Source organism: Notolepis coatsorum, assembly GCF_963971535.1.
Source record: "Notolepis coatsorum genome assembly, contig: SCAFFOLD_3450, whole genome shotgun sequence".
Classification (NCBI taxonomy): Eukaryota; Metazoa; Chordata; class Actinopteri; order Aulopiformes; family Paralepididae; genus Notolepis; species Notolepis coatsorum.
Genome location: NW_028172024.1, coordinates 1 through 17,605, shown reverse-complemented (window position 1 = coordinate 17,605; position 17,605 = coordinate 1). Strand labels below are relative to the sequence as shown.

Below are 17,605 nucleotides of genomic sequence, written 5' to 3'. Positions count from 1 at the left end.
AGTACAGCACCTTGACCACCAGGGCCCTCAGCGTGCTGAAGGTGTGACCCAGGAAGACGGTGCTCTGGTTGCAGGTCAGACAGTGGAGCAGCACCTTCAGGACCCCGCCCACCACGCTGTCCTTGCAGTCGGCCAATGGCACGGCCTGGGCGGGAGACAGACGAGTACAATCAACCAATCGCAGGAGACGAGCGGATAAGTTCAAGTTTCAAGTTTCTTTATTAGTTGTCATACAGAAATACAGGATACTTTTGTATGAAATGCTTCTTTCTGTTTTGCTCCTGAGAGTGTGCTAGGTAAAAATAGATAATTATAAAAAGTATAATAAGTATAAAATAGAAAGTCAAGTACTTAAACAAGTGTAAACAAGACAAACATTTTCAATATACAATGCAGAGTGTTTACAATACAATATAAATGGGATGAGGTAGCTTGTGGTGCCACCTTGTGGTGGTAAGGTAAGGTGCAAGGCTTGTGCAATGAGTTGCCAATAATATAATATATAAATATAAAGTGTGTTAGTGTCTAAAGTGTGTAAAGTGGGAGAGAGAGAGAGAGCGAGAGAGAGAGAGGGGCAGAGAGAGAGAGAGATAGAGAGAGAGAGAGAGAGAGAGAGAGAGAGAGGAGTGTGTTCCCACCTGCACGATAGTCTCCAGAAGGTCCAGGACGATGAGGTTAGACTCTGTGGCCAAGTTCCCACTGATCAGAGACTCCTGGTCCAACTCTGCCTTCGTTCTGATGGGGGGAGGAGGAGGAGGTTACCATGGAGACATGCAGACAGGCAGACAGACAGACAGACAGGCAGACAGGCAGGCAGACAGACAGACAGGCAGACAGACAGGCAAACAGGCAGACAGACAGGCAGACAGACAGGCAAACAGGCAGACAGACAGACAGGCAGGCAGACAGGCAGGCAGACAGACAGACAGGCAGGCAGACAGACAAAGAGGCAGACAGACAGGCAGACAGACAGGCAGGCAGGCATACAGACAAAGAGGCAGACAGGCAGGCAGACAGACAGACAGGGAGGCAGACAGACAGACAAAGAGGCAGACAGACAGACAGACAGACAGACAGACAGACAGACAGGGAGGCAGGTAGACAGACAGACAAATGAATAGACAGACACAGACAGACAGATAAATAGACAGACAGGCAGACAGACAGCTCACTTGTCGTGCTTGTCGTTGGTCTGTCTCCACTGGGTCAGGTCCTTCCTCCAGCGCAGGTTCTCTCTCTGACCTAGGCCCCTTTCATTTCCTGTCAGGGGGTCAAAGGTCAACCAATTTGCTCAAATCACTTAAGAGCTGACCAGTGAACAGCAACAAATCCTTACGATTAGGACAACATTTTGAGAAACTTGCCTCAAATTAATGTAAATGTGAGCCTCTAATGACAAATGATGTAATTCAGTATGAGAGCCAGGATATAGACAGTACCTCCAACTAGGGCTGAGCCCAAACGTTCGAATGTTCGTTCGTTACGTTGGCATTCGAATTATAAATCAACATTAAAATTTGTAATAATTTTTTTCTGTATCAACTTTTTTCTCCTCCTTTTTCTGTGATATTTCTCCCCATCCCAATTTACCTCTCGTGCCAATTCTCCCTCCCCTGTCCTGATCGTTGCTCGCATATGCCCCCCACTGGCCGGTTGTAGGGAGGATAGAAGCCTTGCATCACATGTCCCCTCCGATACATGTGGAGGCAGCCTGTCACATCTTTTCACCTGCCAGAGCGGACTCTAATTTGGCGAGGAGTAACGTGTAGGAGGCTCACACTGCCCACGCCATTTTCCTGACTTTGCTGTGCAGGAGCCCCAACCGACCTGTAGGAGTCGCTGTTCACAACAACCAGACTACCACCCTTCGACTTCCCACCCGCTAACTCTGCCAATTGAGTTAGTATGACGGCCGGCCCAAGCCGGAGGCAAGGCCGACAGCCGGATTCGAATCCGATGTCTCTTGCGTTGGTGACGAGCGCAATGTCCGCTGCGCCACCCAGCCGCCCTATTTATTTTTTTTATATAAATTTTTTATGTGTCTATTCATTCTGTTTAAAGGAAAACTCCAACATTTTGGGAAATTTGCTTATTTAACATCTTCCCTGGAGTTAGACAAGAAGATACATACCTTTTTTGTCTCTGTGCGTGCATTTAGCTTAGGGAACAGTCGCTCCGTTAGCATAGTTTAGCTTCATCACTGGAAGTGAGGCAGATCCGGAGCCTTACAGTGTATAGTTTGATTGATTGATTGAAAAGTTTATTAACAGATTGCAGAATACACTCCAAATACAACTCCAAAACGTTCATGTAAACATGTTGTGACCTGTGTATTCACCACGTGGAGAAATAAAAAATAATTGAATTAGACAATTACGTTTTATAAGCAAATATACTCAGAACAATTTTTTTGCCCAACCACTCCTCCCTGAGCGCAGCCAGTGATTTCAACGTGACGCCGTGTTTGTTTACATTCTCATTCATTCAAAAGATCCGAACCGATTGAAGTTTATGGATATCATGACTTGAAATCATCTTACCTTGACAATTAAAAGCCTCCCCAATTTAGAAAACAGTAATCCAATGGCTGGTATATTGTTATATCGGACGCTCTGAGCTAACCGGAGCCAACGCAGAACAGGAGGATCGTAAAGCATATATAATGACTTCCTTTCTGGGGTTGTCAAAATAAAAGTGCGACGTTTATATAGCAGCGGAAAACGTTTATTTTGTACATTATCTAACGTTAACACGAACCTAAACTAACGTTACAACTAACCTAAAGTTAGTTTAGGTTCGTGTTAACGTTAAATAATGTACAAAATAAACGTTTTCCGCTGCTATAAACGTCGCACTTTTATTTTGACAACCCCAGAAAGGAAGTCATTATATATGCTTTACGATCCTCCTGTTCTGCGTTAGCTCCGGTTAGCTCAGAGCGTCCGGTATAACAATATACCAGCCATTGGATTACTGTTTTCTAAATTGGGGAGGCTTTTAATCGTCAAGGTAAGAGGATTTCAAGTCATGGTATCCATAAACTTCAATCGGTTCGGATCTTTTGAATGAATGAGAATGTAAACAAACACGGCGTCACGTTGAAATCACTGGCTGCGCTCAGGGAGGAGTGGTTGGGCAAAAAAATTGTTCCGAGTATATTTGCTTATAAAACGTAATTGTCTAATTCAATTATTTTTTATTTCTCCACGTGGTGAATACACAGGTCACAACATGTTTACATGAACGTTTTGGAGTTGTATTTGGAGTGTATTCTGCAATCTGTTAATAAACTTTTCAATCAATCAATCAAACTATACACTGTAAGGCTCCGGATCTGCCTCATTTCCAGTGATGAAGCTAAGCTATGCTAACGGAGCGACTGTTCCCTAAGCTAAATGCACGCACAGAGACAAAAAAGGTATGTATCTTCTTGTCTAACTCCAGGGAAGATGTTAAATAAGCTAATTTCCCAAAATGTTGGAGTTTTTTTCCTTTAAAGTAACCAATGGGGTTTTTATTCACAGTTGCAGATAAAGATTAGGCTACACTAATATTATAGTATTAAAACTGATGAGTTATATTCATTAACTCATTCAGCGCCAGGGGTCGCTGTTTACATTCTGGGTAAAACGTCATCGCTGTAAGTCAATGGGGAGACTGCCACACTTGCGAGTGCTTAAAATATATTTTATATTATAGCTATGGATCTAATAACACCGTAGATTGTCAGTGAGTTGCTTCTGGTCAACATGCAAAAAACACTAATTACTGGACTGTCATTATTGTTATTATTATTTCTGTCATTGTCCTGTGATTTATCATTGATTTTTACTGTTACTGTATTGTTTGTCTAGTTTTATGTTAACACTTTGGGTGCCGGGAGCCGTCTTTAGACGTCTTTGCTGGCCATGCTAAAGTTGCCGGGGGACGCTGTACGTCGTCTTTATATCAATATTTCAAAAATCTGCGATCGGATTCATAATGTCCCTCCGCTGGCCTGAGATCCGCCAGCAGGACCCACTGAGCTCTCTGGCGGTTCAGGAGCGCCATCTGGTGGCCGATCGGCGCAAGCGCTTAACAGGAAGCGCACTAGAGGTTTTGCTAGACGTCCGTATTGCTTCCGGCCACTCGGTACATGTCCCGTGACTCTAGCTCGTCACTCTACATAGCGATCGATTGCCAATAACTCGATAAACAACATGATTTGGACGTATATACCATTATACAAGCTGGAGATGGACCGGGTAATAATATATCCCATAATGATAAAATTTCTACTCGACGATGATCGCCCAACGGCGCGCGGAGACTGGGGTGAGTTTCAGCGTGTAACGTTACCGTCTTCGATAATAACTGATATTATCAACATTTGACCCACATTAGATGAATGAATGAATGAATGAAAACTTTATTTAACAGATTGCAGAATGGGTACAATACAGTACGGCTCAATACATACAATTGTTAAGGGGATGCAGACCTGAGAAAGACGTTTGTCTTGTTTCCATCAGGGTCCCCCATTTTCAATTCATATAGACATATATGACATACATGACATACAGATAGTCAGTACTGCTACATCTATACATTTATGACATACCAGATTTGCAAATACAGTACTGTTTGTGATACAGAAGGAGTCAAGAAAAGGGAGTATATACATTTGACGTAGAAACTGTACATTGGAGGAGGTTGGGTGGGGGGGTTTGGGTACATTGGGATATTGACAACCATACTGGGTAATCTACATTGGAGGTGGTTGGGGGGGGGGGGGGGCCAGGGGGCACACTGTATAAACAAGTAACACTGTACATTGAGGGGGGGGGGGGGGAGACACTGTACAAACAAACACAATTGTACATTGAACTATTGACAAAACCATACTAGGTAAATGACTGTACATTGGAGGGGGTTGGGTTAGGATATTTACAGGGGCCAGTGTTGAATTGCAGTCTCCCGTAGGTGTCCCTTGAGAGAGGTTTTGAAAGTGGGTAGTGATCCACATTCCTTTACAGCTTTGGGTAGGGCGTTCCACATTGATGTGGCATAATTGCGAAACGTGTTTAGTCCCTTATTTGAGCCGAATCTGGGTTTAACATGATTTGTGGAGCTCCCTCTGGTGTTGTGATCGTGGTATTCACTGACCTTTGGGAAGTATTTTGACATGTACATGGGTACCTTGGTCGTGTAGTGTATCTTGTAGACCAGGCCCATTGCAAGTTGTTGTACTCTGTCGTCTACTCTAAGCCATCCTAGGTTGTCAAAGTGGGCAGGGGTGAGGTGGGTTCTAGGAGTAAGGTCAAGCAGTAGTCTGACCAGTTTGTTTTGAGATGTTTGTAATTTTGTTTTTAGCGCCTTTGAGGTGCTTTGGTACCATGAGGTGCAAGCATAGTCGTAGTACCCCTGAATGAGTGCTCCTGCCAGAGTCTTCAGGGTGTTCTTGTTTACCAGAGAGGAGATCCGGTACAAGAATCGAGTTCGTTGGTTGACTTTTTTTATTACATTGGATGCCATTTTGTCACAGGAGAGATTAGCCTCTAGGATGGAACCCAGGTAGGTAATTTCATCTTTCCCTGTGACAATATTGTCACCCACTGTAACTGAGAAGCCGTCGGTCTTGCTGAGTTTGTTATTTGAACCGAAGAGAATGGACTCTGTTTTGCCCATGTGTAATGATAGTTTGTTATCAGCGAGCCATATGCAGATTCTGCCTAGTTCCGAGCTGAGGGTTTTTTCAACCTGTAACTTGTTCTTGTCAGAGACCAGCAGGGCTGAGTCGTCCGCAAACAGGAACAAGTTGCAGTCACAAGCTGACGACATGTCATTTGCATAAATTAGGAACAGTAGCGGTCCTAGTATGCTTCCTTGTGGAACACCACAGCTCACTGTGAGGGGGGGGGATAGGGTACCGTTTACCTCCACCATCTGTTCCCTCCCCTCAAGGTAGGATTGCATCCAGCTCACTGATAGACTATCAAAACCAATTGCTTTTAGCTTGTCAATCAGAATGGAGTGATTGACCGTGTCAAAGGCCTTTTGTAGGTCCAGCATGACCATGCCGCAGTATTTGCCTGCGTCCACCTCTTGTTTGATGATTGGTATAACGCTGCCCACGGAATTATAAACGCCCCCTCGCCCATCCGGTCAGCATCAGATGAAAACATACTTATACATTAGACCAGTGGTTCCCAAAGTCGGGGTAGCAGCCACGGGTGGGCCGCGAGATGATTTAATTTTTTTTTTTTTTTTTTTTTTTTTTATTATTATTTTTATTTATTTTTTATTAAAAAAAATTTTGTCAGGCCACTGAACTTAGAAGCAGGCCAGGACAGTGTTTCTAGTTGTATTCTAAAATTCTATTCTATTGTATTCTAAAATGTGACTATATGGTTTTATATTAACTTAATAAATAAACAAAAACGAAAAATCTACTTATTTCAACGAACATTTCAAACTAAATAACAGATTATGCACATAAAACGCTGAAAACAACCGAAGCAACAATAGTATTTTAATGAGGCTATTATTATTATCATTATTATTTTGCAACAAGTTAGCCCTCTCATAAATAGCACATATAAATGAATAACTAACTTGAACTAACTTAATAGGATTGAAGTGATATTTGGCTAAAAAAATTGGTCGCCTGGCAAAAAAAAAAAAAAAAAAAGCCAGACGATGTGCATTGGGCCGCGGCTCTCTGACGCCTTATTTTCTGGGCCCCGGCCTGAAAAGTTTGGGAACCCCTGCATTAGACCATACTTTACTATGAATATGTGAATGAAAAAGTTTAACGTTGCTACACAATGAACAATACATATAGGACTTTGAATGGGCCCTAATAATGGCAATGTAGCAATAGAATTTAAAAAGTTATAGCCCTGCAAAGAAGGGGACTTTCTCCATAGACAAATAGCGCTGGCAATCTATGGTATATCATTAATTTAACCTTAGGCAACCAAAGTGTTAAAAAAGGGAAAATAAAAAACATTTGTTCAAAAAAAATAAACATGCAAAAAACAGATTGTTTTTTCATCCGTACATTTCCGTTTTATACCGTTTTGAATATGAGTACAGTTTGGGTTATTCTTAGTAATCCCAGGAAAAGATGCGATAATAGCCCTTTAGTGAAATCCAGTTATCATGTTGTAATTTTTCGCCTGATAATCGAATATTCCTGAAATCAACGCTAGATTATCGTTATTATCCTTCCTCATGCACCCATGAAATGGGCCTTGTAGCCCGGGCGCTCGCCTCCCCCCCACCGCCACCAACGGTAAACAGCACACACAGAGACCACACAGACAGCTTCGATCGCGGGAGAAAAAAATATCAGATCAACGCATTGGATATATAGTGTTCTTACCTTGTCTCTGATGTAATGCAAAAAAAAGAATCCAATTATCTGATCGTACTGGTCGCGGAGGTCTGTGCCACGTTCTCCAGCATTGCATATGAAGGGGGGGGGGGGGGGGGGTTAGCCTCGTAGATGTATCGTAAGCGACTGCCTCGCCGGAGTATTTAAACCCCGCCCGCACGGCTCAGCTCTGCCCAGAAAACAAACCACATCGTTTCAAATGGAGTCCAATACCGGCTGGAAGGCGTGGGCGGCGGTATTTTCCCTTTGCGAGCTCAGACCCATTCCCAATGATAATATTAGGCTGGATGGATGAAAATGTATGGATATAGCTAATAAAAGAAATAACGATTAAAACTAGGGATGTCCGATATCGGTATCGGTTTACATTTTTTTTATTTATTTTTTTACATTTATTTAACCTTTATTTACCCAGGCAAGCAAGTAAGAACAAATTATAATGTTGTGTTCATTACACGACAAGAGATATGTAATGTTAATTACCTGAAATTATTACGTTTTTTGGGGGGGAAACCCTGCATATATCGGTATCGGAAATTAATAGTTGGACAATATCGGTATCGGTAAAAAAGCCAATATCGAGCATCCCTAATTAAAACCTGAGATTTCTCGTGATTGGCGCTCAACGCATGGCGAGTTAACCCGACTTTTTTCGTCATTGGCGCAGAATGAGTTAAAGAAAGTTGATTTAATTAAAAAAAAAAGACTAATTTAATCAGATTAATCACTTTATTCAAATTGAGGATTTAGTTTGAGGATATTTATAAAGAAATTAAGAAAATAAAGAAAAAATATTTGATTTTTTTTATTATTAAAAACGAAGGTTCGAAGGTTCGTTCGAAAAACCCTGACGAAGTTCGAAGCCCAAAAACAGGCTTCGGGGAAACAGCTCTACCTCCAACATGTTTAGTGTACGAGAGAGCCAGGATATAGACGGTACCTCCGACGCGTTTAGTGTATGAGAGCCAGGCAGAGTTGTAAAAAGTACCCAGAAATTATACTTAAGTGAAAGTATGGGTACCGTCTTAAAATATCTGGCTAAAAACACACTTAAGTAAAAGTAAAAAAAGTTTCTACTTTTAAATGTACTTAAGTACTAAAAAGTAAAAGTTAAAACCTTTTTTTTTCTTTTTTTTTAACAAATGTTTTTTATTTTCCCTTTTTTAACATGAAACTAGACAAACAATACAGTAACAGTAATAATCAATGATAAATCTCAGGACAATGACAGAAATAATAATAATAATAATAACAATCCAGTAATTAAATCAAAATAAATGTAGATTAAAAGACATAAAAATAATAAATACAATACATGTGCTCTTGCTCGCTCTTCCTCACTCTTTCCTTCCCTCCTCCTCCACCCCCCCCCCCCCCCCCTCAGGACCCCCTCTTGGACTATACATCCACTATTCCATTTAACATCAGAAATTACAAGTTCATATGCTTCCCTTTATCTTCTCCACCACAGCTAACCAGATTGCTATGCTGGCTTCATTAACACCTCAAATTCGTGCAGTGGATATCTCTAGATAAATCACATCGAGATAGGTAAGAACCCATACCTTCCGGCACATTTTATCCGGTTGAATCCAGCGTGACGCTATCAACTTTTTGGCAGCCGTAAGACCGGACAAAATTAGTCTCTTTACATGTACAGAGGTCGATAACTGAGAAACATCATTAAACAACAATACAGAAGGCAGTGTAGGTATGGTCAGAGATAAGAATTCTGATAATTGAGTGGTTACTTTTAGAGGGCATTCCCAATACATATGCATATATGTACCAAGAGCACCGTTTGAACACAAGGAGCATCGAGAGTCTTGTCTGAGACCCATTAGGTGCAAACGTCTAGGAGTCAGGTAAGTCCTTTTTTGATCCACTTTTTTCTCCCATTTTCTATATTTTCTCCCATCCCAATTTCGTATCATCCAATTCAACCCTCCCCTGTCACGAACGTTGTTTCTTGCCTCCCACAAGCCGGCTGCAATGTGGACTAAGTCATACATAGCACAAGTCCCCTCCGGTACTTGAGGTAACAGCAGTCGCATCTTTTCACCTGCGCAGCTCGATCTCTCAGTGGCGAGGAGTAACGCGTGGGAGGCTCACGCTACCCCCGACACTTCCTGATTCTACTGCGCAGGCGCACCAACCGACCTGTAGGAGTCGTTGTCCACAACGCCCGATCCCCACCCATCAGTTTCCCACCCTCTAATACTGCCAATTGTATTAGTACGGACGACCAGCCAAACTGAAAACAATGTGGAGAGCTGGATTCGAACACGCGAACCCAGCGTCTCCACATTGGTGGCGAGTGCCTTGCCCACTACACCACCTAGCCGCAAGTCAGGTAAGTCCTATGAACAAAATTGAGATTAATCTGTGGGTGATCTGGGTTGCGTGATGATAGCTGAACGTTTGCCCAGACTGCATCCCAATCAAAATCTACTTCCAAGTTTGGGATATCCTTCCTCCAAACCGAGTCTAGGGGAAGGACCTCATATGAGGACGTAAGCAAGTGGCGATAAAAGTCAGAGACGAAGCCTCTCGATGTCTCCTTGTCATAAAAGAATTTGTGAAATCTGTGGTGCTCAAGTGGAATATTTAATGGGACTCCATGAGCTCTCAAAGCTGCTCTTAATTGTAGATAGAAAAAATGTGTGGAACTGGTGAGGTTAAATTTGTTAAATATATCTTGATAACTGCAGAAACCATGGTCATCGAAGATATCCCCCAATGTGTGTATGCCTTTCTTTTCCCATCTAGGAAATCTGATAGGTTGTTGTGCAATAAGGAGTACATTTTTATTAAATAGGGGAGAATGACTTTTTCTGTGTGTCACGCCATATCCGGATCACATGTGTAATAAGAGGGCCATATCTCAAGTTGCATTGCTTAATTGATAAGTTGGTGTACACTATATCCTGCAGTCTATGTGGTGCCACTATGTTCTCCTCTAATGGTCTGCAGGATACCGATGCTTGAGAATCAAACCAGGTGATCAGTGGTCTTAAAGAGAACGCTTTAAAGTAATAGTTGAAGTCTGGAAAGGCTTTATTTCTCTGTGCAGTGGATCTTTTTATTCATGGACGTTTATTGTTCCAAATAAATGTATATGCAGCAGAGTGTAATTTTTGCCAGTAACCAACAGGGGGGGGGGGTAACGGCAACATCGAGCTGAATAAGTTAACTCTGGGTAAAACATTCATCTTAACTATTGACGCTCTGGCCTGTAATGAGTTTTTTTATTTTGACCACCTGCCGAAGTCATTTGTGATCCTATCTAGCAATCCGGAATAATTATACTTCACCGTTTGGCTTATAGTGGGGAATATTTCAACTCCAAGACATCTAAAGTGTTCTACCATGGGTATATTTGCTGGGAGGGTGGTAGCCTTCACAGTCACATTAAGTGGAAGGAAGGCCGGAATTTATCTTAAATCCCGATAGATTTCCAAAATCATCTATTACTTTGAGAAGATGAGGTAGGGAGGTGGTAGGGTTTTGCATGAACAATATTACATCGTCTGCATTATAAGCTAATGTGATGCTGTGTGCCCTTAATTGAGATCGGCGCTATAGACTGGGATTGTCTTATATACTGTGCTAAAGGTTCTAGGGATAGAGCAAATAGTCCGGGACTAAGAGGACAACCCTGTCTGGACGAGCGCGACACAGGGAAGTGTGGGGAGCAGAATTTACCTGTTAAAATCATGGCCGATGGATCTGTATATAGTACTTTGATCATATGAATGAACCCATCTCCTAACCCCATCCTTCTAAGTACTGCCCATAAATAAGACCATTCCAACCTGTCAAAGGCCTTCATCGCATCCAAGGATAATACAGCTGTAGGAGGCGCGGCTTCCTTGCTGGAATCTATCACATGCAGTAACCGTCTAATATTATCCGTGATCAGGCGGCCTCTTATGAAGCCTGTCTGATCAGGGTGAACTAAAGATGTCATATGCTTTTGAAGTCGGATGGCTAGTACCTTAGCGTACAGCTTGAGATCGGTTCCGAGGAGGCTTAAGGGTCTATAACTACCGCATTCGGTGGGGTCTTTATCTTTCTTAAGTAGGACAGATATGAGTGCCATATTGACATCCCTGGAGAAGTTCCCCTCTTTGACTGAGTGTAGAATCATATCAAGTAATAGGGGTCCAATTACATCCCAACATGAGAGGTACAGTTCGGGTGGAATGCCGTCCCAGCCAGGGGCTTTACCACTTTGCAATTCAGATATAGCCTCCCTAAGTTCCTCTAGTGTAATAGGTGCATCTAACCGTTTAGCGTCTTCCTTTGAAAGTTGAGGTAAGTTAATTTGATCAAGGAATTTATCCAGTTTATTATGATCGAAGATCACTTCTGACTTGTACAGGTTTGAGTAAAACGTACGAAAAGTCTCGTTGATTTTTTTGGCGTCTGTAATAACAATTCCCTGTTGGTCCTTAATGGCGGGTGTAACTGAGGGGTACAATTCCCTGACTGTATTACTAGATATGATACTTACTACCACTACCTTTGTACTTAATATTCGGCCACCCAGTACACGGCATAAATATATTATCATGAACACTCTCACGTAGATGAAACGGATCCAACACAAATGTACGAATTAGAAACAGGTCTTTATTTCTACACAGCGATGGTGTGTAGAATAAGCACTTAATCACTTCATTACATTTATGAATTGAAATAGTATGCACTTTTATGGCAAGGAGTATTCGTCGGTATATCAATAGAGAATGTCCAATCTCTGAAGGCGCAGGTGGTAAATATACGACCTGGAATAGTTAAGGAATAACAGCAATGATACTTTAATGATTATACTAGATACACTAGAGGGGGTTAATCCGGTCGCTTGTAAGCCGACAGGAGTAGGAGGGGGGGGGGGGGTAGAATCCGGCTGCCTCGTCCGGCCAAGGGTATCCCAGGTGAACCCACTGTAGTGCCGTTCAATGCGCCGGCGATCCTTGGACCACAGATGAAAGCAGGTGGACTCTTTGTGGGCCGGCTCTCTCCGGTCCACGGGGGAGAGACGTGAAGCGACCTCGTCTTGCAGAGCGTCTCCTCACCTTGCGTCCTCTCCAGGGGGGGGGGTTCCAACACACGGCAGTGTCGGGGGTCTTTATCCATGGAATAATCAAAGTATCCAAAGCATAATCCGTGCCTGGGAAGGCGGGCTGTCGTCGGTAGAATAATCAGGTATACAGGTCCACTCGCTCGTCGGCTCTGGGGCTCCTCGGGTGCAGCTTCACATAGGGTCAACCACCCTGGGTAAGCAGCCAGTTCTCTGCCCGAAACGATGGGGTACTGACTACGGTAGTATTCTCACCGCACGAAGCACTATATATTAACAGACTATTATTAGCTTAATAGACTACGTCCAACTCGACGATATAGTGCCAAATATGACTATTCAAATATTAATATACACGATGTCTCAATACCGATGGTAGGCCGAACTTGGCCTTACTCCCACACGTGGCGTCGCGGGGAGGCTTTACGTCTGTGACTCTATTGGAGGGTAAGAAACTGGACTGAAAAGAAAGTCCTACTTTAGTAGCGCAGTATATATACGCACTATGAACAAATAGTCCCATTAGTGGTGCGGTAGCCAAATTCCTACGCGGAACTAGGACTTGTTCGTACATGTCGAGCGGTACGTTTGAACTGGGTCTGAGGGGTATGGCAGCCTGGCACCAAGGTCTCGACCAATAGTAGAATGGAGACTATTATGGGATGTTCAGTAGGCTAGAATGGATATTCAATGCATATTGTACAAGGAATATACAAGGGATATCAGGGAATATTAGAGAATATACAAATACAATTAAATATATATATATAAATAAATATATATATTCGGTTTAATCTGGCCCTTCACAACAGCGGGGATATCAGCAAATTGTTCACTGGATCGTATCTTCATAGCTAGTAGGTGACCCTGTCTTGTTCTGCGTATTTGAAATTCAGATTGTTGTCTTAAGATGGAGTTAATCTCCTTTTTCAACACTTTAATTTGAGTCTCCAGTTGACACAAGTAGTTGCGTTATAAAGAGGAGAACAACGAAGAGTGAAGCACTTCCAGTTCTACCAATTTGGATAGACGTCTCTTGCGGAGGTTGGAGGCAAAAATAGTAGTGTTATTCTTGATAAAACCCTTTACCGATATCCATAAAGTTCTGGGGTCTTGTACCGAACCTGCATTAAACTGCAGGAATTCACTGAGTTTATTTTTGAATTGCAGGTTGAATTCATTGTTTTTCAACAGTGTCGAGTTAAAGCGCCATCTTGGGGCTCGGGATGTCATTCTACTGAATGAGCCCTTTAGGAGTAAATAATTGTGATCTGACAGTGCAATGGGCCGCAATTCAACGTCAAAGCCATCAAATAGTCTAAGGGATGCAAAAACATAACCTATTCTAGAAAATGTCCTGTGTCTTGCTGAGAAAAAGGAATACTCTCGCGCCGTTGGATTGAGCGATCGCCACAAATCATTTACTCCTGTGTCCTTGGACCAGGCCTGTAGTGCCGTAGAGGACTGTTTCTGGTCATAGGATGTGGTGAGACTAGATTTATCAATCGAGGGATCCCAGATGGCATTAAAATCCGCACCAATTATAAATGAATACTCAGGGAGATCCAACATCGCTCTAGTGAGTGAATCGTAGAAGTTAGCGTCATAAACATTAGGGGCATAAGCCGCTACCAAAGCAATTTTCCTGTTACAGTAATCTATCTTAGCAATAGTTACTCGACCATCTGCATCAGACCATACGTCCAACACGTAAAAACTTTTTTTCGGACAGTCTATTCTTCTGATAGCAGGTGTTTAATCAAAGATCCCCGCTTTCTAGTCTTGCACAAGGACCAATCAGCATGGGTATGGGGGGTGGGTTCATTTTCCATTGATGGGGATTTGATTGGCTGTTTTTAAATAAAGTGCGGCTGCAGGATTAATAACGTTAACGTTAGTTCGGCCAGAGAAACAAATATACTCATTAAAATGGTTGGACCTGCAAGATTTGTACTTTGTAGGTCTGCATTTTAAATGTAAGGAGTAAAAAGTCTGTTTTTTTTTCTCTCTGAAATGTAATTGAGTAAAAGTACAAGTATACAAACCTAATAATACTTGAGTAAAGTACAAATCCCCCCAAAACAGTACTTAAGTATTGTAACGAAGTACAAGTACTCAAGTACTTTACACCCCTGGAGCCAGGATATAGACGGTACCTCCGACACGCTTCATCATCTCTCCGCGCGCGCCCCTGTTCCGCAGCAGTGCCGCCTCCAGCTGCTCCTTGGCCAGCTGGGATTTATGTAACGCCTGCGTGCTCACCTTGTCACTGCTCTGCTTCCCCTGCAGACACACACAGAGAGAGATACAGAGACACACACACACACACACACAGAGAACATCATATATATCATCACTGACCCTTTACTGGGTATATGGCACAACCTGGTTATTAGGTTCCAATATAACCCACTTACTGTACATACTGTACATGTTATGACACGTCCCCCGATAACAACCTGATGCTTTTCTGAGGCAGGTTGAGGATGAAACACCTAAACAAAGTGACCTCTAGGTAACCCCTCCCCTATCCAGCCCCTCCCTTATCCAGCCCCTCCCCTATCCAGCCCCTCCTCTATCCAACCCCTCCCCTATCCAGCCCCTCCTCTATCCAGCCCCTCCTCTATCCAACCCCTCCCCTATCCAGCCCCTCCTCTATCCAGCCCCTCCTCTATCCAACCCCTCCTCTATCCAGCCCCTCCTCTATCCAACCCCTCCCCTATCCAGCCCCTCCTCTATCCAGCCCCTCCTCTATCCAGCCCCTCCTCTATCCAGCCCCTCCCCTATCCAGCCCCTCCTCTATCCAGCCCCTCCTCTATCCAGCCCCTCCCCTATCCAGCCCCTCCTCTAGCCAGCCCCTCCTCTATCCAGCCCCTCCCCTATCCAGCCCCTCCCCTATCCAGCCCCTCCCCTATCCAGCCCCTCCTCTATCCAGCCCCTCCCCTATCCAACCCCTCCTCTATACAGCCCCTCCCCTATCCAACCTGCTCAACTCCAACCCACACATCATACCAAGCGGGGCTATTTTGCCTATAGAGGGTGCTGTTTTGACTGCATTACAGATTCTACCTTTAATGCAATAAATACAGTATTGGTCCCCCAGACTGACCCTGTACTCGAAGGTCAGAGTTAGGGTCATGGTTAGGGTCAGGGGTTAGGGGTCATGGTCAGGGGTACTGACCCTGTACTCGAAGCAGGAGACACAGATGGTGAGCAGCTCCAGGAGTCTGTTGAGCTGAGAGGGAGGCATGTCGGCCGTCCAGCGCTGCACCAAGCTGCGCTCCACACTCTTCATCACCCACAGGAAACACACCAGGAGGTGACGGCTAGTGTCTGCAGCCAGGGTGGCTACTGATTTACCCTGCTGTGGGGGGGGGGGGGGGGGGGGGTAGAGAGAAGAGGGAGAAGAGAGAGAAAGGGAAGAGAGAGGGAGATAGAGAGAGGGGGGGAAGATAGAGAGGGAGAGGGGGGGAAGATAGAGAGGGAGGGGGAGAGAGAGGGGGGGGGAGAGAAAGAGAGAGAAAGGGATGGGGAAAGAGAGAGCAAGATAAAGAGATATAGGGAAAGAGAGGGGGCAAAGAGGAGAGAGAAAGTAAGAGAGAAAGAGAGAGATGGAGAGAGAGAGAGGAGGGGACAACAATAAAAAGAGGGGGGAGACAGAGAAAGAAAGAGAGACAGTGATACAGAGGGAGACAGAGGCAGATAGAGAAAGAGAGGGATACAGGGGGAGGGAGAGAGAGGGGGGAGGGAGAGAGAGGGGGGAGAGAGAGAGAGAGAGAGAGGAGAAAGATACTATGTGAAAATGCACGACAGAAACACACACACACACAGACACACAGACACACACACACACACACACACTCCAGTGTGTCTGCTGGTTTCGCCCACCATGGTGGCAACCAATTTATCTTGCTGGGAAGAGGGAGGGCAGAGTGATACAAGAGATGAAATAATAGGAAATACGTCGCTAATAATAATATACAGTATAATATAGTATACAGTATAATACAGTAATACAATATATGGACACCCATAGAGAAACAGCAAAACCATCTCAAAAGCAACAAACAAGAGAGAACAACACAGTGTGTACAGTAATACGTGTGTACAGAACAACACAGTGTGTACAGTAATACGTGTGTACAGAACAACACAGTGTGTACAGTAATACGTGTGTACAGAACAATACAGTGTGTACAGTAATACGCGTGTACAGAACAACACAGTGTGTACAGTAATACGTGTGTACAGAACAACACAGTGTGTACAGTAATACGTGTGTACAGAACAACACTGTGTGTACAGTAATACGTGTGTACAGAACAACACAGTGTGTACAGTAATACGTGTGTACAGAACAACACAGTGTGTACAGTAATACGTGTGTACAGAACAACACTGTGTACAGTAGACGCCTATTCAACTCCTTCACCCGTACGTTATCACCAGGCTTCTGAGTGTGGGGGGGGGGGGGGGGGGAGAGGGAGTGGGGAAGAGAGAGAGGAAGAGGGAAGTGAGAGAGGGAGGGGGAAGAGAGAGGGAGAGATAGAGAGGGGGGGGAGAGAGAGGGAAGTGAGAGAGGGAGAGATAGAGAGGGAGAGAGAGATAGAGAGGGGGGAGAGAGAGGGGGGTTAGAGAGAGAGGGAAGTGAGAGAGGGAGAGAGAGGGAGATAGAGAGGGGGGGAGAGAGGGGGGAGAGAGAGGGAGAGGGAAGTGAGAGAGGGAGAGATAGAGAGGGGGGGAGAGAGAGGGAAGAGAGAGAGGGGGAGAGATAGAGGGAGAGAGAGGGGGGAAGAGAGAGGGAGTGGGGGGGAGAGAGAGGGAGGGGGAAGAGAGAGAGGGAAGTGAGAGAGGGAGAGATAGAGAGGGGGGGAGAGGGAGGGGGAAGAGATAAAAGGGGAGAGAGAGGGAGAGCTTCTCTTCTACCTTCCGCTTCCCATTTTAATAGGGGGTCAGATCTACTGTCTGATGTGGGATCAAATTAATCAGCTCTTCTTCCCCCTAATGATGGATCGTCTCCTGTGGAAGGAAGGGCTACTGCCGCCGCGCCGGGGGTGTCAGCCGTGATGGATGGAGCCATTAACCTCCCGGTAACGGCCGCGGGTGTCCCGCCGAACACCGGATTCTCACCGGCGGCGGGC

At 44.3% G+C, this 17,605-nt stretch overlaps 1 protein-coding gene across 1 annotated transcript; it reads right to left on the bottom strand.

Moving 5' to 3' along the window:
• Nucleotides 1-10: 10 nt before the first annotated feature.
• LOC311248128 (dedicator of cytokinesis protein 8-like) lies at nt 11-15,828 on the bottom strand (the record flags this gene model as incomplete). Its single annotated transcript, XM_084339071.1, has 5 exons — nt 11-145; nt 639-735; nt 1,173-1,260; nt 14,621-14,747; nt 15,646-15,828. Coding segments are annotated over 5 exons (630 nt in total), but the record flags the coding sequence as incomplete, so codon positions are not given.
• Nucleotides 15,829-17,605: the final 1,777 nt, after the last annotated feature.